At 36.2% G+C, this 25,056-nt stretch overlaps 1 protein-coding gene across 4 annotated transcripts in view; it reads left to right on the top strand.

Annotated features, from left to right (window-relative positions):
* DGKH (diacylglycerol kinase eta) overlaps window positions 1-25,056 on the top strand; it is a 163,069-nt gene that overhangs the window by 122,403 nt on the left and 15,610 nt on the right. For 3 of the 4 annotated variants that reach the window (XM_033104430.1, XM_033104432.1, XM_033104433.1), the window contains 12 exons: window positions 3,497-3,614; window positions 4,583-4,693; window positions 4,833-4,929; window positions 8,510-8,617; window positions 10,464-10,577; window positions 10,805-10,939; window positions 11,861-12,024; window positions 15,411-15,516; window positions 16,567-16,659; window positions 19,282-19,401; window positions 19,741-19,849; window positions 21,400-21,530. In XM_033104430.1, the coding sequence (XP_032960321.1) occupies window positions 3,497-3,614; window positions 4,583-4,693; window positions 4,833-4,929; window positions 8,510-8,617; window positions 10,464-10,577; window positions 10,805-10,939; window positions 11,861-12,024; window positions 15,411-15,516; window positions 16,567-16,659; window positions 19,282-19,401; window positions 19,741-19,849; window positions 21,400-21,530 (1,406 nt within the window). The remainder of the gene's footprint in view (window positions 1-3,496; window positions 3,615-4,582; window positions 4,694-4,832; window positions 4,930-8,509; window positions 8,618-10,463; window positions 10,578-10,804; window positions 10,940-11,860; window positions 12,025-15,410; window positions 15,517-16,566; window positions 16,660-19,281; window positions 19,402-19,740; window positions 19,850-21,399; window positions 21,531-25,056) is intronic. The other variant, XM_033104431.1, reaches the window with a different exon arrangement.

The following is a 25,056-nucleotide window of genomic DNA, read 5'->3' as shown; positions in this document are numbered from 1 at the left end:
ATCTCAATGGATACAGATAAAAGCATTTTGATTCAACACCCTCTGATGGTAAAACGCACAACTAGGAATAGAAAAGAACTTCTTCAACCAGATAAAGATGTCTGTGAAAAACCTACAACTAACATAATATGTAATGATAAAAGGCTGAAAGCTTTCTCTCTAACATCAGGAACAAGAAAAGATGTCCACCTTCCCACTCCTATTCAACATGTTACTGAAGATTCTAGCTTGGGAAATTAGGAAACATAAGAATTAAAGGCATCTAAATTGGAAAGGAGGAAGTAAAACTGTATTTCTTCACAAATTGACCTTGCATATGGAAAATCCTAAGAAATACACACACACACACACACACACACACACACACACACACACACACACTATTAGAGATAATTAAGTGAGTACAACAAGGTTACAGGATAAAAGATTAGTATACAGAAAGTAATTGTATTTCGTTATACTAGTAATGAACAATCTGAACATGAAATTAAGAAAGCATTCCATTTACAATAGCATCAAAATTTTAAAAATTAGGAATAAATTTAACTAAGAAGATGAAAGATTTGAACTCTGAAAATGACAAAACATTGCTGAAAGCAATTAAAGAACACCTAACGAAATGGAAACACACCTGTGTTCATGGATTAGAAGACTTAATATTATTAAGATGGCAATTCATCTCAAATTGACTACACGCAATCCATACCAAAATCCCAACTGCCTATTTTGCAGAAACTGACAGACTGATCTTAAAATTAACATGGAAATACAAAGGACCCCAAATAATTAAAACAATCTTGAAAAGGAAGAAAAAAGTTGAAGGACACTTCCTTATTTCAAAACTTATCACAAAGCTACAGTAATCAAGACCACATGATACTGCCATAAGAATAGTCATATAGATCAGTGGAACAGAACTGAGAATCCAGAAATAAACTCCTACATTTGTGGTCAATCGATTTTCAACAAATGTGCAAAGACAATTATTCAATGGGGAAAGAATAGTCTTTTTGACTATTGGTACTGGGACAACTAAATATCCATATGCAAAGAATTAAGTTGGACCCTTCCCTCACACCATATATAAAAATTAACTCATCATGGATAAAAGAGTTAAACTAAGAGCTAAAACTATAAAACCGTAGAAAGACAATATAGATGTAAATGTGCATAACCTTGGAGTAGGGATTGGTTTCTTAGATATGACACCAAAAGCACAGCAACACAAGAAAATATAAATTGGACTTTATCAAAATTAAAGATATTTGTGATTCAAAGGACACTACCAAGAAAGTGAGATGACAGTAGTCCACAAGATGGGAAAAGATATTTGCAAAGAACATATCTGATAGAGTACTAGTATCCAAAATATATGAAGAACTCTTAAAATTCAACAGTAGAAAGACAAATATAAATATCCCAATTTAAAAATGGGCAAGGGATCTGAGTAGACATTTTCCCAAAAAGATATACAAATGGCCAATAAGCACATGAAAAGATGCTTACACCGTTAGTCCTCAGGGAAATGCAAATCAAAACCACAAGGATGGTTATGATTAAAAAAAAAAAAAAACATGATAAATATTGGCAAGGACATCGAGCAATTGAAACTTTCATACATTGCTGATTAGAATGTTAAATGGTGCAGCCATTTTGAAAAATAATTTGGCGGTTCCTCAAAGAGTTAAACATAGAGTTAACATGTAACCCAGAAATTCCACTACTAAGTGTCTACCCATGAGAATTGAAATTATATGTCTGTACAAAAACTTGTACACAGCTGTTTATACCAACATTATTCATAAGACTGAAAAATGGAAAGAACCCAAATATCCATCAATTGATAAATGGAGAAACAAAATATGGCATATGCATACAGTGGAATATTAGCCATTAAAAAAATGAAACACTTCTATACTACAACATGATTACCCTTGAAAACATTATGCCGGGTGAAAGAATCTTGACAGAAAAGCCACATATTATTAACGTGATTCCATTCTTTTAAAATGTCCAAAATGGTCAATTCATAGAGATAGAAAGTAGTTTAGTGGTTTTCAGGGTCTGGGGTCAGGGAAGAATAGAAAATTACTGCTAATATGAGGGTATATAATTTGAGGGTAATTAAAAAAAAAGTTCTAGAATTAGATTGTAATGATCATTGCAAAACTTCGTGTGAATACTACAGACAACTGATTTTTTATACTTTAAAAGGGTGGATTTTATGGTATGTAAATAATACCTCAAAGAAAATATTAAAAGATAAATCCTGAACTGCTTGATGCTGGAGTGGTCTCCATGTCTAGAGGTCATGTCTCTATTCAAACCTGGAACCTTGGGGTAGCCTTTCTGGGCTAAAGCTGTAAATATGGCTAAACTTAAAATATTTTAGAAAATATTATACTTTTCTGTGGGGCAACTGGAATGTGGCTCATTCACCTCTCCAAACTGTTCTTTCCTCTCATTGGAACGATTGTTTTGTTCATTTATTTACTTATTTAGGCATAATGGAAATTGGCATAATAAAGTATGCCATAGCATATTCAAACTATGAAATTAAATGACAATAAAATTCATCTTGATTATTTGATAATCAGCTAACCTTTAGTAGCTAAAATAATGAGTACTAATCTAATAAGAGCATATGTTGGGAAAGGAATATTTGCTTAAGTAAGAAAGGACTTTTTTCCCTAATTTCCTAGTGTTTCTCTTGCATGACGTGTTTTTCTTCACTATTTTTTCCCTTTTGTTTGTTTGTTCCCTTAGGCCCCTATTGCCTTCTCTCCAGACTGCAGTGCTTCTAGCCTTAATATTAGGTTGGGTGGATAAGATTCATTAGCTTTGAATACCGTAACTAGTTAGTAGAAAGCATGTTGAAATAAATTTGAAGTTTTGCATATTTAGAAGTAAGATAAATGCTTCATTTTTTTATGTTCAGTACTGTATTCTTCTTAAATTCATTAATACCTGCTTTTAATACTTCACTACTTATTACTGACACCAACACTGTGTTTTCACATTTGTATATCTGTTAACATTTTCAATTGAGTGTTATTATCTATGCTTTGAGAATATAGAAGTAACTCCATAACATTTTGGGTAATTTAGCCTTTATTGTAAATTTCTTACAGACTTAACACGTTATTTGCTATAACAAAGGAAGTAATATTTATTTATTGAAGATATAGAATCATTGGGATGGTAAATAAGAAACTGTCACAAAGACACTCCGATTTAGGTCCTCATCTGCTTCAAGTTTTTGTTGTTGTTGTTTTGTTTTTTTAATGGAAACATACAGATCCTAAGAAGTATCAAAAACCATGTACTTACCAATATTATAGCTCTTAGTTTTGACTAATGAGAAGAGCAGGTACTGAAAACAATGCTTTGGGAGTAAGATATTTGAAATTAGGCTTGAAAACAATGGACTGGCTTTTTCTTTGTTTTTGCTTTTTATTTCTTAACATGTGATCCTGTGTGTATTTTTTCTGGCTAGGTTTAAGAGCAGGACTAGCGGCATCAATTGCTGGGAGTTCTATTATCAACAAAATGTTACTAGCAAATATTGACCCTTGTGGTGCGACGCCATTTATTGACCCAGATCCAGATTCAGTGTAAGAAAATACTTTTGCAAATGTTTTGTTTGGGCTTTTCTTGTTTCTGTGTTATCCTAATGAGACATTTTAAATGTATTGCAATACATAAGCTTCCATATATAAAAACGATCATCAGAGCACATTGATCCATTTGAAATACTATGGTTTTCACTATCTGTACCTGAGGTGGGATACTTCCAGCCTCCTGTCTCCGGTAACAACTCTGAGGTGGAGCCAGGCACCGCCTACTCTCGTCCCTGGAATATTTTATTTACTGACTCCTTCATATCCATATTCTTGCTATTCCTGTCATTTCCTTTCTCACTCTTGCCAAATCAGTCATCTTTCCACATCCAGCCTCTGAGTTTACTTATTTCAGGAAGCTTTTGGCCCACATTGATCTCTTTCCGTCTTAAACTACTGAAAAACTTTTGGGCAGTTCAATATACACTTCCTTTTCCTTCCATATTTAATTTTGCCTTTATTGTATCTCATTTCTCCGCTGACATCCTCAACGACAGTGCCATATTTTAAACTTTGTACTTTCCAAAGCACCTAGAAGAATGGATGAGATTTAGTAGTTTTTGGCTCAGTAACTAGTTGTCCATTGATAAGAATAGAAGTGGAAATGACTTTCTAATGATAAAAAAAAGAGTATTGGCTCCTGACTACAGGGCCTTCCCATTTGTGTGTGTAGTGAGGGGCTCACGTAGGAGAGAGAACTAAGGTTTTGTTACCATTAGTAGAAAAGTATTACCATGACTCTGTCGCCAGTTTCCCTTGCCCACCATCCCTTTATATGTTATCCAAATTTACATACATGTGCCAGGGTCACGCACGTGACCTGTGAATAGGAAGCAATTCCTGCTAAACTTTATTTTCTATCAGGAATGGAGTCTTAAATGGTTTTAAGTGCTATTTTGTATATAAATTGTAATTTTCTGAACCTGAAATTGACTTTTATGTACTTTTCCTTATTATCATAGAGACGGATATTCAGAAAAATGTGTCATGAACAATTACTTTGGGATTGGATTAGATGCAAAAATTTCATTAGAATTTAATAATAAGAGAGAGGAACACCCTGAAAAATGCAGGTAATTTGGTAATAGTAATAACGTTATTACGTGAAGGCAATTTTACTTTAATTTCATTTATTACCTCTTTTGCTCTCTTTGCCTTTAAAGAGTAGATAAATGATAGTCATTGAAATTGCCTGCCAACATATATTTTCAGGAGCCGAACTAAAAACTTGATGTGGTATGGAGTCCTTGGAACCCGGGAGTTATTACAGAGATCGTACAAGAATTTAGAACAGAGGGTTCAACTTGAGGTAAGTTCATCTCAAGTTCATTTGAAGTAAAGATAATTCATGTTATCTTACTTAGAAAAATGATTTTATTTGTGGAGTGAGTTTGGCCTAAATTCTTCTTGATTAGTGTTTAAACACTGTGAAGGGGAAAAATGGAAGTAGTCACCAACTTTCTACTAAAGGTATATAGATAGACACTAGATACAAGTGACACACTTAATTATGATTGTCATTGGCTCCTGAAATTTGGATGCCAATGTGGAGTTATGGGACCCCGTGGAAAGATGGAGCCATGGGAGTACATTTTAGGGTAGCATTTTTAATGGATTTTCTCATTAAGTTTTCAAATTCTTACCCAATTCTATAATGCCTCAAGTTTCATGAATCCCTGAAAATAACTTTCATCATAAATAGAATCTTTTTATATAAATGTATTTTCATTCCAATTATTTCTAACAAGTTAGTAAAAGGAAAAGAGATTTTGACCATTTAAGTTTTTTAGTATTTTTTCCTAATTTAAATAGAAATTAAGGACAGCAAAAGTTATTTAATCTCCTCCAATAACAGGAAAAAGAAGGTTGGGGATGTGGCTTTGAAAAGTCTGCTGATTTCTGTGAACTATGCTGACAGGCATCTTTCCTATCTTGTATCTTTTTATAACCAGATATTTCTAATGAAGGGATATCCTATACACTGAAGAATGAACAAATCCTAAGTTTATGGCTCAGTGAATTAAACAGAGTATTATTATTGTAGGTGTTACCTTCACACTGGAATGCGGGCTAAAGAGGTTCCTGGCTCACTGGTTATCATCTAAATGTTCTAGGAAAGAAAGCATCTTCTTATACCTTCCACTCTAGAGCACAACTACTAGGTCAGCCAGTTTGATTTATCGGTGCTTGTGAAATTAAGGTAGATGTTCCTGGTTGAAAAGGTACAAAGTCTGGAAGGTTCACACTTAGTAAACGCTGTCCTTGACAACCCCATCCCAGGTCAACTTGGGTTCTCTCCTGCGTATTGTGCTGTAATCATTCATTTTCTTACCCATGTCCCCTAGTTGGCTGCTCTCCGTAAGGACAGGTAGGACGTTGTATTCCTCTTAGTTTTCCTCAGTGTCTTGAACAATTCCTGGCCCTGTCTTGAGGGAGAGACAGACAGGTAAATAATCATTTTACCATTTTACCATAATTTGGTAAATACTGTGATTAAACCCCATAGGCAGCTAGCTTTAAAATGTAAGGAACTATTGCAAATCAGAATGTTTGAATTGCCTTTATTCCTTTAGCTCTTCAGAAATAGTATTTCTAGCCTTGTCTACTGGTGGTCCTAATTTTGAACAAGACTTATCTTACTTACACAGCTGCATTTTACTCTGCATTGAACAGCGTTTCCCAACTCTTGGGCTTTGGACCCCTTTGGCATGTTGGTGAAACCATGGACTTCCTCTCTGAGTATTGTTTTTAAATGCATTTACAAAAGAAACCAATACTATTGAAATAAATTAATGAAATTAAGAAATTTAGATGGAACTTCTGAAAATGTTCATTTTTTTCATAGCATTCATTTATAAATCTTGAAGACTGCTCTGAATTTAAAAATTTTTCAATTTATTATTTATTTTTTTAATTTTTAATTGTTTATTTAAACTAAAAAAAAAAAAATTCACCCATTTCTCCCATCTCCCCCTTCCTGCTTCTTGCAACAACCAATCTCTTTTTTTAGTCGAATGATATGCCTCCAGTTTTGTTCGTCTTTCTCAAGATTGCTTTGGTTATTTGGGGTTTTTTTGTGGTTATATGCAAATTTTAGGATTGTTTATTCTAGTTCTGTGAAAAATGCTGTTGCAATTTTGATAGGCATTGCATTGAATCTATATTGCTTTGGGTAGTATGGACATTTTAATAATATTAATTTATTTAATCCACGAGCAGGAACTATCTTTCCATTTATTTGTGTCTTCTTCAATTTCCTTCATTAATGTCTTTCAGTTTTAAATACACAGGTCTTTCACCTCCTTGCTTAAATTTATTTCTGTGTATTTTATTGTTTTTGCTACTATTATAGTTGGGATTATTTCCTTAATTTCTTTTTTGGTAGTTCATTAGTTTTGGTAGTTTATTAGTTTAAATGGTTTTTTGGTGGAGTTTTCAGAGTTTTCTCTATATAATATCATGTCATCTTCAAATAGTGACAGTTTTCCTTTTTCCTTTTGAATTTGGATGCCTTTTAATTCTTTTTCTTGCCTAATTGCACTGGCTAAGACTTCTGACAATATGTTGAATAAAAGTGGTGAGAGTGGAAATCCTTGTCTTGTTCCTGATCTTAGAGGGAAAGCTTTTAGCTTTTTACCATGGAGTATAATGTTAGCTGTGGGCTTGTCATATATGGCCTTTATTATAAAATCTTTAAGATTCCTCTGAATTGTTTCTTTAAATATTTGTTTTATATTTATAAAGATAGATTTTTTTTTCCATTTTTTTGAGTTAGTTATGTGATTTAAATGTTTTCTAAACTACACAAAAATACGTGTTCAGTTCATTGGTTTCAGCGCAAGTTTATTATTCTACTAAATACTTAATGTTCATTCCTTTAACAAATGCACCCTAAGCACCAGCTGTGTTGCAGGAACAGTCCTAGGTGCTGGCATACAGTTTGGACCTTTGAATGTATTTTCATGAAAAAGTAAAGAAAGGAATTATAAAAGACGCCTGTGGGGATAAATTGAGTATAACGTGTTCTCAGTTATTTAAAATGGATGAAAAATTGGTTCAAACAGAATTTTCAGTTGATCTAAAGATTGCAGATAATTTTGATTGGGCATTAAAATGCAATTTTTATAAAGTTATGTTAATTATTTCTAGTGAAAGAATTATTTGGTGAAAATATAGCATTTATTTTAAGTGTGACATCTGCAGGTTCTTCTCTTAAAAATAAGGCTTAAACCTTCTATTCAGTAAGAATTTATTCATATGTCATGTATAGTTACTTCACTACCCATATAATATTTTTTCCTTATTAAGTGATAATTTAATTTTCATCTAAGTGATTAATTAAAGGCTTGGAGTATAAGATACTTCCAATGTACATGTGTAGTGTTTTTGGTTTTGGTTCTGACTACTTCAAAAACTCAGTTTTCAGTTTAACCAGTCACCAGTTAGTTACTAAGCACCACCAAAATACCACGAGTTGTCAGAGATACTAGATGAGCTGGTGGGAACCCAGAGTCCACCCTCACAGACGCTGCTTTCAGAAGAATGCTCAAAATAAGGACAAAGATGACCATAATGAAAGTGAGAATATCCTAAGTGACCTGGAAAAAAAAATTAAGAAAAGTACTGCCTGATTTTGGTTGAAAGAAGAGATAAAAACGTTTTTTGGTTTAATTTGGTTTTCTGTAACAACTTCTGCTATAGTTATTTATACTTTTAAATTTTTTAAATTAAAAAAATAAGGTAAGCGTAATGTGTAGGAATATATTTACAGGAGAGCAAACATTACCAAAGCATTTTCCTCCACCATCCTTTGTCTTTGGTATTCTCGTGGCTTCCAAGCTAGTGGTTTTACTCTTTTTTATCTAACCTGTAAGCTTTTTACCTTACAGTGTGATGGGCAGTATATTCCTCTGCCCAGTCTGCAAGGAATAGCAGTATTGAACATTCCCAGCTATGCCGGAGGCACTAACTTTTGGGGTGGAACTAAAGAGGATGATGTAAGTATTTCCTTGCTCTTTCCAGATTCTAGAGGCTGCTCGCATTCCTTGACTTGTGGCTCCTTCTCCCATCTTCAAAGCCAACAAAGGCAGCTTGAGTCTTTCTCACGTTACATCATTTTGGTCTCCTCCTCTGCCTCCCTCTTCTACTTTTAATGACCTTTGTGATTACATTGGGCCCGCCCACACCATCCAGAATAACCTCCCCAGCACAAGGTCCCTAATTTGATCACATCTACAAAGTCTCTTTTGACATCTAAGGTAACATTGTCATATAAGGTAACATTCACAGGTGCCAGGGACTAGGACATGGACATTTTCGGGGTGGAGAAAGGACATCATCCCACCTACCATAATACCTTTCTTTACTTTTAATTTTCTAAATTTATGTGATATTATTATTCTTGTTTTTAGAAATGTTAAGGCTTATTTAGCCATTGAGGTTTAGGGCTATTTTTGATTGCTTTTTATAGTTTCCTATAATAAAAGGAGAAAAGCACAACCTAACAAATGTAATTGTTCTAAAAATAATATTGAAAAAGAGAGGGCACAATTATTAAAGTATATAGAACATAAAAATGAGAAGTGTTATCACGATCTTCTTTGAAGCGTCACATACATTGAATGACAGGCCCTTTGATTTGAGGCTTATGACTTAATGGTTCCCACCGATCCATTTTCTCAGGGCTCTTAAATAAGCAGGCAGGGGATTAAAGTAAATTGGAAAGTATTTGTAGTTTTCATGATATGAATATATTCCAATCCTATTGGCATATAAAAACTAACATTAGCAGTCAATTTTTTGTCAGCCTTTCACTTCTCTTAAATATTTTAAGGGGAAGAAATCAGTGAGATTAAGATCAATAAAACTGACATTCCTTGAACACCAACTAGGTAGCCAGACAATGTTCTGAGAGCTACAGTTTCATTATTTAATACCTACAATTTTTATCTAAATTTTACCAATGAAGAAACTGACACTAAGTGCTCACAGTTAGTAGGTAGCAGAGACAGAGTCTAAAACTAGGCAGTCTGATAACAAAAATGATAAGAAATTATCAATGTTTGGAAATGTGTCTCCTGATATTTTCAGTGAAAGTTTTAATTAGTATACTACTTTACACTCAATAATTTTTTCAGAGGCATAATTATTTATGAATAGTAAAAAGAGAGTAAAGGGGACAAAGTAATACAGGTGAAATTTAAATTTTTAGGTTAAATTAATTTTGTGAAAATGCAGTTAACATCAAAGCAAAGTAAGCCTACGTGTTTCTTATCCCCTGCGGTTTCTATTTCCATATTCTCTAACACCCTAAAAAGTTCTTGTATTAAGATATAAAGCACGTATACATACTGTTTGTAACCTTGAAAGATTTCCCTTAGAATATACCGAGTGAATTGGATCAATACTGCATGTTCATTAGCTTTACCCTTATGAAATCTATATCACCTTTTGGGTTTTGTAGGTTTCTTAAAATTACATGCTTTATTTTATCAAGATCTCTGAGTTATGCATAAACAGATATTTAACATATTTTATATCAAGATGAATCATTTGGAAATATAATCGTTTACTAGTCCAAAGAGTGCTTTATAAGGGGCATGAGTATTATAGCCACATGGGTCCTAAAACCTTTTTTTATTATGTTGTTTGAAGCTATCTTTAGTGTTTTGGTTTTTTTGGCCTTGGATTGTCATGTCCTAGTACTATTCACTTACTTTTCTGTTTACTATTTTTATGTGTTTTTTAAAAATATGTCTATTGCAGAGTTTACCTTGCTTGATGTGCCACTTCACTTAAACCTTAGTTTCATTAGCAGAAGTGACATGTCGTTTTTCCTTTCAGATATTTGCTGCACCATCATTTGATGACAAGATCCTGGAAGTCGTTGCAATATTTGATAGTGTGCAAATGGCGGTTTCAAGGGTCATTAAACTGCAGCATCATCGAATAGCCCAGGTTTGTTTTTCTAATTGAACCTGACTTCACTACCTGAGCCACTGGAGCGATATTTCAAATGACTCCCATACCATATATTTGTCTATAAAATATTGACTTTCTTGTTATGTTAGTTATTGCTATGCTGTCGTAAGTGGAAAAGAATGGACTGTGGTCAAACTTGAACTCTTGAGATTGCATGTCAGTTTCCCAGGATGATTTGAACTCTTTAACTTGTTTTATTTCAGTGCCGTACAGTAAAAATCACTATACTTGGTGATGAGGGCGTCCCTGTGCAGGTGGATGGTGAAGCTTGGGTGCAGCCTCCAGGGATTATCAAAATCGTGCACAAAAACAGAGCTCAGATGCTAACAAGGGACAGGGTATGTGACCACAAAAACTCTTCTAGATTTTTATCAAGCCTCTAAAAAAATCTTACATTGTTATGAAAAATGATTTAAGGAAATCTTAAGGAAAAAGATTTAAAAACCAAGGAAAAAGATTTAAATTGTCTTTTAAATCTGACAGTAAAGCCATTGTGGTTTTCAATATAAACAAATATTTGTATAGTTGGGTTTTTTTTAATTAATGGATTAAATTTCTTTAGGTCCGCAGAAAAATTGAGCAGAAAGTACAGAGAACTCCAATTCTATTCCCACATACATCATCACCTCCTCAAAAAACACATAAATTCCCCCATTATAAACATCTGGTATTAGTACATTCATTACAGTTGACGAGCCAATAATTGGCACATTGTTGTTAACTCAAATCCGTAGTTTACATTACTGATTGTGTTGTACAGTCTATGGATTTTGACAAATGTATAATCACTTGTATCCACCGCTACAGGGTGAGACAGAATAGTTTCACTGCCCTAAAAATTTTTTACCCCACCTATCCACACCCCTCCCTCCCTTATCCCAGCCTCTGGCAACCACCAATCTTTTCAATATCTCTATAGTTTTGCCTTTTCCACAATATGCATTTTTAATTAAGATCACACACATAACAAATAAGACTGCCCGTGTCCATCCTTTCTATTATAGATATAATAGTAAAGATTGAAACGGTTTTTTTTTTTTACTTTTTAGTAACATATTCACCATCATCGATGATATTACCTTTTATTTATTGCAATACACTGGAAAACTCCAAATGTTTCGTATTTATGATTTATTTAGTGAGGTGTTATTTAGGAAAAAAGCAATAGTAGTTTCAAAGTCATTCATATAATATCTAAATACAGAATTATTTGGGCCTCAGAACTCTTAACAGTTCACTGTAATATTAATTTTAAATAGGCTTTCGAAAGCACTCTGAAATCGTGGGAAGATAAACAGAAGTGTGATTCTGGTAAAGCCGTTCTTCGAACCCACTTGTACATCCAGCATGCTGTGGACCTGGCGACGGAGGAGGTGTCTCAGATGCAGCTGTGCTCCCAGGCTGCGGAGGAGCTCATCACCAGGTGTGGTGGGCCTGCTGGCTTGTGGGCGGTGACAGCGCCGGGCTGGCCACCGTTTTATTGGTTTTCATACGTCGTTTCTGTTGTTTGAGGTATCTAAAAGAGATGCATTTACTCTCCTCCATTTTTCCTCTCCACACCTGCTCTCCCCTTCATCAGATCCCCTCCAACAAGGACAGACCCACACCTGTGTTCTCTACAGAACAGACCTGGGATTTCCTGACACACATGAGGATGTACTCTGCCACACCATACGCTTTCCGTTACTGTTTGTTTCCCTAGTTTATACACAGGCTTCACACTACACTACTCACTTACACATTGCCTTATAATTAATTATTAATTAAATGTTGATGGAATGTAGAAGGAAATATAAACACTAATTAACCCTGCTCCCGAGGAGAGTAGGGGGTGGGGTGTGGGAAGAGTCCAAGAATCAGTTTCTGACAAACACATCACAGAGCGTGCGAGACTACACAGAAATTAATTTTAGTAGACAGAAAAGAAAGAGATAAACACCAAGTTTTACGAGTGTAAAACAGAGAAAAGTCAGTATGGCCAGGAGTCCACTTCAGAAGAGAGGCGGGACCATGGACAGGTTTCTTATCTCCTCTTTACCTCTGTCTTCTCTACCAGATGGGGATAAGAGCCTTCTTACCAGGTCGCTGTGGATGGTAAATGGGACCCACATTAGCACTTCATGCCTGGCATATTTCGTGTTCTCTGAGTGGTAGCTATTACATTCTTTCTGCACCTTCATCTGGTCACTAATCAAAATGTTGAGAAGGAAAACAAAGCTCAGTGGTCCCAGGGGCTCACTCCCTCTTCCCTCGCCCCCACTCACCACCTGCTCCCCCCCAGGCCTGATTCTCCTTTTTAAATATTTGTTAGACACCTAGAATACACTAGACATTAGAGATATGAAAGAAAAGATATACACTCCCTACTACTGGAAAACAACATTCAAAATTAGAATAAAGTATAACTGCCAGGTACCGAGTAGCTCAGAGTACACATGGGGAAAATGGCTAGTAGTCAGCTAACTCCATGTAACTGCATTCCTGTCCATCTTAGCTTCTCCTTCACAGAGACAGTAGTTTTAGAGTAAATACATCTCTTTAGGTGCCACAGACAACTTCTCTGGACTCCAGTTTACAGTGGGTTTCCTCCCCCACCAATTTATTGAAGTATAGTTGACATAAAATTTGTATGTATTTAAGTAAGTGATGATTTGGTATATGCATACACTGTAAAATGGTTACCACAATCAAGCTAATTCATACAGTATGGAAAACAGTATGGAGGTTCCTCAAAAAAATGTAAAATAGAACTACAGCATTTTCTTGGAACCAAAATATACTCCCTTGAAACCAAAATACACTTCCTATATTATCATCCTATCAACCAACCAAATAACCTTATGGGGAAAAAAGGAAGTGAAGCTTGGCCAGGCGTGGGTTTGGTCAGCCTAGTTTGGTTCCCCATCTGTTGTTTTAAATTTTGCAAAAAGCTGAAAATCAGGCTTACTCGTCAATTTTCAGAATTTATTCGTTCAATATTTAACAAGTAGTTTTGAACCTCTTCTGTGTGCCAGCCACCATTGTTGGCACTGTATCGCAGCTCCTCTTCTTAATTTACTGGCAGAGGAGTAGGGGGGCACAATGTGGCTGACGCACTGCCCCAGGTCACTCAGTGGGCACTGTGGTCACACGGGATGCCAGAGGGAAGCAGGGAGGGACAGCTGCCTGGAGGAAGTGGTCTGTCCGCTGAGTCTTGAGAGAAGAGTAAGAGAAGGAGAAGCTAAGCATGGGAGCCAGCCTGTGCAAAGGCCCAGAGGCGTGTGAATGCCTGGTGCTTTCTGGAAATCTCAGGGAGTTTGGGCTGACTGACATTTTGACATGGTAGATTTGAGGGTGTGGAAAATGTGGATGGAGAATGGAGGAGGGGGCCATATGTTTATCAGGGTGTTTTCGGAAGCAGTGGGGAGCACTGTCTGTAAGACAGCAAAGCTGGGGCAGGGTGAACATGTCAGGAGAGTCCCTGTAGGAAACGGTGGATTGTGACAGGAGAGATGGAAGGAGAAGAGCGATTTAAGATGGGTTAGGAAGAGGAGCAGATTCTGAGCATGGCAGGTTCCATGTGGGACTACAGAGTTTCAGTCATGTTAGAAATACCTAGGAGATTCAGTTGGCAGTTGGAAGTGTCGATCTGAAGTTGATTGACCTCTTTCTCTTTCTTTGAAAATTACAATAACGTTTACTCATCTCTCCTCTGCTGATAAATAACCTATTCTTCATGATTTCTCAAGGTCATTGGTAAGAATGCTGAGGTGACAGTTGCAAGTTCCTTTGGGCCTTGGATATCAATTGTATGACCCCTAGGAATTAAACTCTTTCTTTTACTCTTGATTCAACTATACAGGGCTTCTGTCTGTTCTACCCTTTCCAGATCAAAGATTATTCTTCGTGAAGACGTGAGAAGTGAAAAGAGTTTGAAGAGTCTTGCCTTCTTGCTCATCTGCAAACCTTACATCATTTTCTAGCATTGGTGGAACGTCTCCTCGTTCTCTTCTTTGGCCTTAGTGCCCTTCAGGATTGTTTTGTCTTTTTAGGACTATTCTTGAAAGTTTCGATTCCAGAGGCCTGTGGCATAAGAGGCATTGGTGTTGGATAGACGTATAATATAGATGTAGAATATAACTCTCTTAAATGTGATACATGGTAAAAGGCTATAGTGTAGAGAAAAAAGATAGCATTATTTTATTCTTTTAATTATTCAATTGAAGCGACCTAAATTAATATACACATAAGTGTTAGTCCTCAAGGTTAACATCTAAAATCCTGGCTCTGTCTCTGTGTACATAGTAAATCTCTCTGAACCTCAGTGTCTTCATCTATGAAGTGGAGAAAATTAGTCACACTACCTTTTAAGTTGTGATTAGTAAATTAGTGAACTTACAGAAAGCACTTAGCATATAGGTGATAAATATGGCAGTGTTCTTCCCCTGATCTGTTGTGTTTATTCCCAGTTGAAGTTTCAATGAATAGAAGATAAGTTTCTACTCTCTGCTTTTGGGACCCCTCTTACTTTCCGATGATACTGCAAAATGAAGTGTGACTATATTTTGCTTTTCCAAGTAGCACCTCAATATATTTATCTCTGATCCTGACTTTTTTATAGAAAGATTTTTGGTATAGTATTCTTTGTTGCAATGGGGTTTGACTTTTGTAAATCTTTTCTGTGCCATTCATAATTGAGCATAATTTTTTTTAATTTCCCTTAATGACCTGTTTTTGTTGTACTTGTTTTATTTTACCACTTATACACTTCAGAAAAATCAGCAATGCTCAAAAAAGGTTTTTGTTCATTTATTTTGTTTTTGCTTTTAGGATTTGTGACGCAGCCACGATCCACTGTCTTTTGGAGCAAGAACTGGCCCACGCTGTGAACGCCTGCTCCCACGCGCTGAATAAAGCCAACCCTCGGTTCCCAGAGGTGAGGAGCTCATGGTAAATCCTCATTCACAGGTTTTTTAGTGTTACACATATGTCTTGATACTATAAAATGTGCCATGCCTTTGAAAGTGCATTGTGTACGTAGTCCGTATGAAGCTCTGCCAGATTATGGTAAAAAGCTTATGGTAAATTTGTGACCAAATTTTTATTTTATTTTCCTCTTCCTGCCATTTTTCCATTCCTGCTCTTAAATTCTCTTCATTCTCTCTATCTCAGTTTCAATCACTTGTCACCTTGTCACCATTCTTCTACTCCTTCTCCCTTTAACTATTACCATTCCTCCCTTCCCCTGCACCTTGATATAGAGCAAACCAATGTAGCGTGCATTTTATGAAAGATGCTCATTCATTTTTGAAGTTGTGCACTAAAATTATTTTTACTTCATTTTGTTTTACTAAATTGGTAAATTTAGTAAATTCTTAAGTAGAAGTTATAAAATTTTGTAACTTTTGTAAATTTTTAATGTAGAAGTTAACAGATTGGGTAGAATATAACTCTCTTAAATGTGATACATGGTAAAAGGCTATAGTGTAGAGAAAACAGATAGCATTATTTTATTCTTTTAATTATTCAATTGAAGCGACCTAAATTAATATACACATAAGTGTTAGTCCTCAAGGTTAACATCTAAAAAACAATCTGGTTGGAGCTACCAACAGTCATGGATAGAACTAATTATGATCAGATAATGTCCTGTTTAGAGGTTTAGAACATGATTTTCTTCGACTTAACTTTTTTATGGGAATATGTACATGTTGCCAGCATATGAATAGTTGTATGTAGGAGATGTGGTCCTGAGTGTATTCAGATAGTCAATACATTTTTTTTGGTTCTGTGATATAAGAATTAGAAGAGTAATTATGCTAATAAATATGAGTGTGAAATTGTGCAGTTATAATAGAATTTTGGTAGATTTTAAAATAATGGTTGTAATGTGGATTTAAATTGCAAGAATAAAATTTAAAGTATTTGCTGATGATTGAATCCCAATTTAACACAGAACCACTTGTCTTTGTTTTTTTTCCCCTAGAGTCTTACGAGAGACACTGCCACTGAAATAGCCATCAATGTGAAGGCTCTGTATAATGAAACAGAATCTTTACTAGTTGGCAGGGTTCCTTTGGTAAGGAAAAGAGCTGACTGATCACATAAGAATGGTGGTAAATGCTTGTGTCTTACCTCATTAGGGAGCATGCATTCATCAGATTCTAATGCAAAGCAGCTCTGGCCTCCCCCCTTAGAGCTTCCTTTTTACCTCCTTTTCCTTCCAGAAAACCCATGGCTAAACCCGTGAGTTAGGGTTCAGGCTAACGGGAGAAGGGATTTCCCCTCCTATATGCCAACATGTTTTTATATAATCCTGGCTCTCCCTGGTCAGTTTGAGAAACTTGAACTTTATAAAGTGTAGTAGGCATTGCTCGGGTATGGTAAACTCAAGTATTGCAGAAAATTAGAGGAAGTCATAGGTTTGTTTTCAAAAGTAACATGAAAATATGATTGGTATGGCTTTCTGGATTTGCTTAAAAGACAACACTCTCTAGACTGAGTGTTTCAAGAACTAGCCATATCCCTAGATGAACTCAGATTGGTGCTGGACGTAAAGTTTAGGCCAAGTCTGAATCTGACCGCAGTCCACAGGCTTCAAACCTCAGTGCGGACGGCCACTGACGTCCTGTTTGGCTCGCCCGCAGGCCTTGCCTGGTCAGCCTTCCAGTTTCTAGCCTGTTGGGTCTGTTCGCCACCTAGCGTCCGACTGTGAGCTGTGCGCACGTGCTGCGCGGACCGTGCGGGACGCCTAATGCGTTTAGCTAGTGTTTTCTTCCTTGTAACAATTCTGGTTAATTGATAGGTAATAGTCTTAAAATATTTCTCTCGACTGTAATTTTATCTCTTGCTTTGGAAAATATACACTTAAATAAAAGTGATAGTGAAAGTCATAGTGACTCGCCCAGTGGTAAAGTGGGAGGTGCGTCACGTAGTCTATTCACTAAAAAGTGACTGTGGGTAGAATTTGTTTGATTGGGATGCAGAGGAGAAACACCCCCAGAGCATCCTTTACTCAGAACAGAGAAGCTCGAGGCTGCACGAAGTCCATTGCTCTCACCCACCTCCAGAGGGAAGTGAAATACAACTTCCTTAAGGCAAGGGGTGGCTGCTCCTGCTACGGGCTCGAAGGAAAACCTGAAGAAGCAACACTGGTTGCATCTTTTGATAAAAACAGAGGGAACATTTTCTTGGCTATTCTTGGTACTTCTGTGATTAACCAGAATCATCGTGTTTTGCTCTTTAAAATTAGTCCTATAGGAAATCCAGGTAACTTGGGTCCCAATTTTTGGATGGAGGACATGTATTTTTTGTGTTATTTGAAGTACATTTTAGATAATTTCTGATTGACAAGATCTGAAAACATAACTGTTTCTGTATTTTAGTTCTCTACACCGAAAGTATTCATCGAGTATTCATATTATTTGAATTCATATTATATGAAAGTTCATATTATTTGGTTAATATTTATCAGTGATATAGGTTAATATAGAAGGAGCCCTCTCTTCCACTTTCGATTGTTCTGTCATTGTTAAGTATGGATGTTTGGATTAAAATATATACAAGAGAATTTTATCAAAACCTTTGACAATATTGATATCACAATAGTTGATCGTGTTTGAGAGCAACTAAGGTTTACTCTTCATTTTGATTCTACAATTAATATGCAGTAACCATTTCATCAATTTTATAAAACGTATATTCTTAGATTAAAAGGAAAGTGGTAAATTTTATATAATAGGGTGGAGAGTCTCTATATTTGTATTAACTACTAGAAATGGTAGATACCTTAAATAACAAGATAAAAAATATTGTCCGTAATAAATAACAGTTGCATTCTCTCTGAACTTTCTGTTTAAAATTCTGTAGACCTATATGTAATATTCTGCAATTTTAAAGTTATTTACAAAAGTATTTCTTAGCTGGCAGAGCCCTTAGAAGTAATCTAGTCACAGTCTACTGTTTGTTGAGGTGGAAATGACGATCCTAAAATCAACTGACCTTCCCTTGGTTGTATAGTTGGTACCAAGGCCCGGACTAGAATTCAGTCACTTCCCTTCCAGTTCTGCACGTATCAGTGTTTATTTCACCTTTATTCATTTATCAAATTTGTCATTGCTTTTTAGTAACTGCTTTGAATGTGTAATAGATAATAGGTGACCAGTTAAATTCTCTGTAAAGTTTCCAAACCCTCTTCCAGATTACAAGCCACTTAGCTTTTTGCATTGCCCTGATTTTTCAACAGCTTTTCATCCCAAATTTTTCTGAGATCTTTAGGATTTTTTTCCCTTAAACTTACTATTTTAATTCTCTAGATTTTTGTGCCAAGTAATTCTTACTCTCTGATTGATTTTTGACCAATTTTTAAAAATATGTTTGTCCACACAGTATGTAAATCAGATGGATTTTTGCCACAAATAAGTAGAGTAATGATATTACTCACTAGTGCAAAAGTCACACTAGGTACTTATATCATCTGTGGGAAGTAAGGATAAATCTACCTGGATTTTTCTCAGTGAACTCAATATAAGATAATTTGTTCTTTGTTTATATTCCTTTATATTAAAAACAATGACAACAGTAACAATAGCCTAGCCTAGCCTAGTGAGAGAGGAGGATGTTCGTTGTCAGCATAATTTATTCTACATGAGATTCGGCACTGAGGCTTGTTTTCTTTGATTTTTAATCGTGTGGTAAATAGCAGTTGGAATCTCCCCATGAAGAGCGGGTCTCCAGTGCCTTACATTCTGTGGAGGTGGAGCTACAGAAATTAACAGAGATCCCCTGGCTGTATTACATCCTACACCCAAATGAGGACGAGGTACGTCAAATTCAGCCTGTTTCCTTAGAAAGGTAGACTTCGTAATCATTGACCGCAAACTCATCTTTTGGAAGAGATGTTCAAGGACAAACACATTTTGAGTACTGCCTTCGTTTGTACCGTTCTTGGACAGGCGACGAAAGGCATTTATGTGAACCAAGGTAACTTTCGGGACTCGGTACATTTTCAGTGGACGTAACTGTGTGAATGTTTTTGAAGACATTCTCCCTTCAGCAATGTTTTGTGTTTGCAACCCATTCCTGTGTCATCTCTTATATCAGGGGGGTTTTCCTTCTCTTCCTATCCTGAGAAAGTTCTTTGCTTGTTCCACTCGAACAGGAGCCTCCTATGGATTGCACCAAGAGAAACAACAGAAGCACAGTATTTCGCATAGTGCCAAAGTTTAAAAAGGAAAAGATTCCCAAGCAGAAGACAAGTGCACAGCCTGGTAGGTGGTCCACACTGGGAGGGAAAATATAACACTATGGGAAAATAGCTTATCAAAGTGATGCCACTGAGGTGATTAGAATGTTCTGGAACTAGACCGTGGTGATCATCGCACAATGTTGTAAATGTACGAAATGCCACTGAATTGTCCACTGTAAAATGGTTAAAATGGTGAGTTTTGTGTAATGCTCATTTTACCATAATAAAAAAACTACATCGTACCTAAGCCCCGTCCACATATCAGTAGGAGTCTGTAGTTACAAAAAACCACGCAAGGAAACGAGGCGACTGCTGGTTGGCTTCTATGTTTGGTAGATGTCAGTGCGTCTGCTTAGATGCTTCTTTATTTTGCTCAACAGCAGTTTAAGGCCTCAGCGTGTATCTTGTTTTTCTTTATCAAAGTTCAAAATCTAGATCATTTTGATAAATGGAACATAGAGACTTTCATATATTCCTTTAGTTTGCTAAATGTGTTTTCCACCTAAAATTATATAGCCTCCCTCTCCTGTTTAAGGACATAAATTACACCATTTTAATCCCCCTTGGTCAGTACAACCTACTCTGATATTTGCATTCTCAAGCAAAGAAACTCTCTTTGAAGTTGTGGTCCTTGTTCCCTTCCCACCTTTCCCTAGAGATTTAGTGTAATGCTAAAGCACCTTCAAGTTCTGTGTATAGGATAGTAGGTGCTTTTCACAATGAAATCAGTTTGTAAATCTTTTGAGTTAGCGTTCTCATTTTAAAAAGTGATATCTAATCTGATTTTTGACCATCGTATAGCAGTTATTGAAGGGCATTTTAAAATCAGCTGTGGCAAACACTTAGGCTTTTATTAATCTAGTCAATGTTGAATAAAATGTATAAAAGAATGATTATACATACTGAAAAACAGCCATCTCAGAGGGTTGTGTGGACAGTTTTTAGAGGACATTAAATCAATTTAACAATACATTTCTTTTTTATAATTATCAATAGTAACAGAATCAATACAGGCAGCACTCGAAGTCTGCAAGACCTGAAGCAGAAGTTTGTGTAAAATTGAGTACCCTATGTCAGATTTTAAATTTTAATTCGCATTTCTAGCTAATTATTAGGTTGGTGCAAAAGTAATTGCGGTATTTGAAATTATTTTTAACCTTTTAAGCCGCAGTTACTTTTGCACCAACCTAATAACTTGTAACTCGTTTCATATAGTCTTAAGGAAATCGTCAGAACTTATTTAGACCTTGTATGACTGATCCTAATCGTGAGAAATACATTATTTCTGCGTGTTGTGTAGGTTGGGTGGCTTTAAGGAGGAAATTGAGCTAAAGCTACGGGCTGAGGCGCTCTGCCGCGAATGTCTGTGTGTAGTCAGATCGCGTGTTGGCTGGTGGTCTGTAACCTGCATGGGAGAAAATGGAATTGTAGTTTTGTTCAAACAACACCTTTGACCTTTCCTTTTGCTAGCACTGCCGCTGTACTCTGTTTTGCATCTTCTTTGGCCAACCTTTCCTTTGTGATGCATTGAGCATGTAGAAATTAAGGGGGTTTTGCTCTTAACTTTGGTAGTTCAGAAATGGGGCACAGAGGAAGTTGCTGCTTGGCTGGATCTGCTCAATTTGGGAGAGTACAGAGAAATCTTCATCCGTCATGACATCAGAGGGGCTGAACTTTTGCATCTGGAAAGGCGAGATCTTAAGGTATTTCCTTTGTGCTATCCTTCTGCTCTTGAAATTTTTCTTGCAAAACCGAATCCTTTCTCCTGTGCCGCTTCTGTTATGTGCTTATAGCTTGGCTTATGGTATGCAAATATGCAGTAATCTAATACGCATTGCCCCGTGGTCTGAATTCCTTCTCTATGCTTTTTACACAAGAGTGTCAGCAATATTTTTCTGTCAAAATCATTCTCCTACTATTATGGCTAAAGCTTAGCATGACTTTAGTAATTTTTCTCTACTAAAATTGGTATGGCTATTCCTATGTGCTAATGTTTTTAAATGGATCACGTTTCCATCAGCTCATTCTATTGGATCAGCATGAAAGGTGATCATTGTTGCTGAAAATGACTTTAAAAAAACTAATATAAGGTTAACAACTAAAAATTAATTCAAAATACCAATAACAAAGCCTTTCTAATATATGGAACTAGATGAGAGACTTACAGTCCTATGATTTTGTTGCATTTGTAAAATGACCTTTCAGATGTCACAGGAACAACTAGACCAATACATTCAAATTTCCTTTCCATGACTTATTGTTAAAATTGTATTATTCTCAAAAAACAAATTTATTATTTTCTTCAGTAAATGAAATAAAGATTTTGCCTTACTTTCACTAGACAGCTCAGAACCTACTTGTTATTTACAATGGAGAAGGAAAATCATTAGTTCATGGTTTGTAGCAATTCCCTTTAATTCTTTTGACGGAGACTCAACAGTAGAAATAGCCAAAGTAGGCTATTAGGTCTAGGGTTAGGAGTAGGGTTTTTGTCATTGTGTATTTTCTTACCACATGTTGCCATTTTAAAATTCCAAGATTGTTGAATAAACAAGTGACAAAGGCTTCAACATTTGTTGGAGTGATCCTTCCTCTGTAGACCAAGTTCTAAACTGCGTAGAATTATGATACAGTAAGTTCCAAACAAATTCTGTTGAACTGTTATGCGTCTGTCTACAAGGACGTTAGCAGAGATCTTTGAACAGTTACAGGGTAACGTATAAATCTTCATAATGCAGAGTCGCACAGTCTCAACACGTCTAAATGAACACATTTTTAGCCAGAATAATAATAAAATAATAGATTAATTAATTACCTTAGTTGAGAGTCCCAAATCTGGAACACAGCAAAAGATACCGTATTGTATACTTCATAAAGTATAGGTTGGCTTCAAAACTTGAAATGAATGCACACAAAAAAATAAATGTGAGAATCATTATATCCAACATATTTGTGTAGCTTCTGATATCCTCAGCAAGCAGCAATATTTATTGAATAGCTACTGATTAATGTATTATGCCAGCTTTGTAGGTGGCATCTGCTCTTTAGAAACTTGCATTTCATTTGCCATAAATGGGCATATATTCAAGGACAAGACTGTGTGTGTGTGTGTGTGTATGTGTGTAAATATGTATATGTTATGTAAATATGTATATGCTATGTACATGTTTGTACATACGTAAAAATACAAATACACACAGAATGAGTGAAGCAAATACCCGGGGTGCCAAAAAAAAAATGTATACACATGACTTTTATTCATCTTCCATTGTCGGTATATACTGAGTATTACAATTTTAATACAGTTTTTTCCTTTCTTAAAATGTGTCTACATTTTTTTGGCACCCTCTGTATTTGCAGAATGAAAAAAACATAGCTATGCATATACTATGTCAAAGTTAGAGTGATAGGACCTGGCTGGAAAAAAGAATAAGTAAAAAGGAGATGGTTAAAAATGGTTTTAGTAAACTTTCTCTAGCTTTTCATGGGGCTTTTGGTTTCATTTTTTATTTTTAATGCAAATTATATTTTTTCCCTTAAAGCTTTTCTTTCAGAAATTTGTGTTGACGTGGTTCTTCTGAACTCTTGGTTCTAAAACAGAGCATGGTGGAATGGGAAAAGGAAAGTAATTTTACAGAAAGAACCTTCTGTAGAACAAAACCATGAAAGTAGCGAATGAGTGGTCTCTGTAGTGTAGTTGTCAGAGACAGCAGACCCTTCAGAATAAAGTTTCTAAATGTGATGGATTACCTGCGCCTGGATAATCTTATCCATTCCCATTGCTTCAGATACTCTCTATGAACGTGTCACATCAGTGGGTCACACCTTGGTATTTCCAGCCTTGACCTTATTTGTGAATTTGAGGATTGTGTGACGAACTCTCCTTGATACGTGGCTGTCACACAGGGATGTCAGTCTGACCATGTCCAAAACCAAACTTTTGACCTCCTGTTTCCCTCCCATTCTGCCCCTTCTCCAGTGCTCTGCGTCTTAGTAAATCAGCCCTCTCTCCCTCCAGCTGCTGGAGCCAGAGCAAGCCAGGGTCGCACTTCGTAACTTCCTCTTCCTTATCCTTGTCCCCCTGACTCATGAAGCCCAGCCCAAAACCACGTCGATTCTCATCTCCATCCATTTCTCTTTCTCCTTTCCACAAATTCTATTCCACTGTGATTTCTTGCCTACATAAAATTAGGAACTCCCTAACTAGCCCTTCCACTGCTGTTCTCTCCAGCCTTTAATCCACATTGCAACCAGAGTGATCATTTTAGCATCAGGTACATCACTTTTCTGCTGAACACCTTCCATGGCTTCCCAGTTATTAGAATGCAGACTCACATCTCTGTGAGCTAATGGATTCTGCCTGTTCATCAACCTGCTGTGGAGTCACTGGCCCCAGGCTGGGCTACACCCCACCTACCGGGCCTTATTTCATTTGCTTAAAAATGCTAAACCCAGTGTACCTCTTAGGGTATGCTTCTTCCCCTGCCCACGACCTGGCCGAGTCCGCTCAGATCTTGGCTCAGGGGTTACCTCCTTTTCACCAAAACAACTAGAGATAGCAATGTGACAGTCAAAAAGTGGCAAAGGGAGAGTACTTCTAGAATGTGCTTTAACAGACAGATAAACTGCATTATTTTCCCTTCTGGAAGACAGTAGGAAAACGTAAGCGACACCAAAGAAAATAGGAAAGACATAGTGGGTTTTGTTTGGTTGGTTTTTGTTTTTCTCCATTTGGAAAACTGTGTATGTGTGGCTAGAAAGATAACTGAATATCCAAAACACATGCTTCTGCAAAATTAGGCCTCTTCATCCAAAGGGAAAAAAAGCCAATAATAAGGAATATGAAAAAATAAAGAAACATGTAATAAATATCAGGGTATAACTTTATCACAGCCTAACGCCTAGAAGATGTGAAAGTGTTCAACTCAAACTAAAGAAGTTAGTGTAAGTCGGCAGGAAACAGTCACCTTACTGCACCACAGTAGTCATTTTAAGTACAGCCTGCCTCTCCCAAAGAAGTTTTCATTCTTGAGAATACAGTGTTCATATGGCCTAAAAAGAACGTATTTAGTATTAAGTACATTTCTTAATCAGATAGCTGTTATCACAAAATATAAAGAATATTAAGTTTTCCCCTCGAATCAAAGGAGCTGAATATAACTATAAATGCATGTGCATTTCAAATTTAGGTACCGTGTTTCCCCGAAAATAAGATCTAGCCGGACAATC

This window comes from Rhinolophus ferrumequinum, chromosome 4 (assembly GCF_004115265.2).
Source record: "Rhinolophus ferrumequinum isolate MPI-CBG mRhiFer1 chromosome 4, mRhiFer1_v1.p, whole genome shotgun sequence".
Lineage (NCBI taxonomy): Eukaryota > Metazoa > Chordata > Mammalia > Chiroptera > Rhinolophidae > Rhinolophus > Rhinolophus ferrumequinum.
The sequence above is the reverse complement of the archived record's forward strand: the minus strand, read 5'-3'. Positions and strand labels throughout refer to the sequence as shown.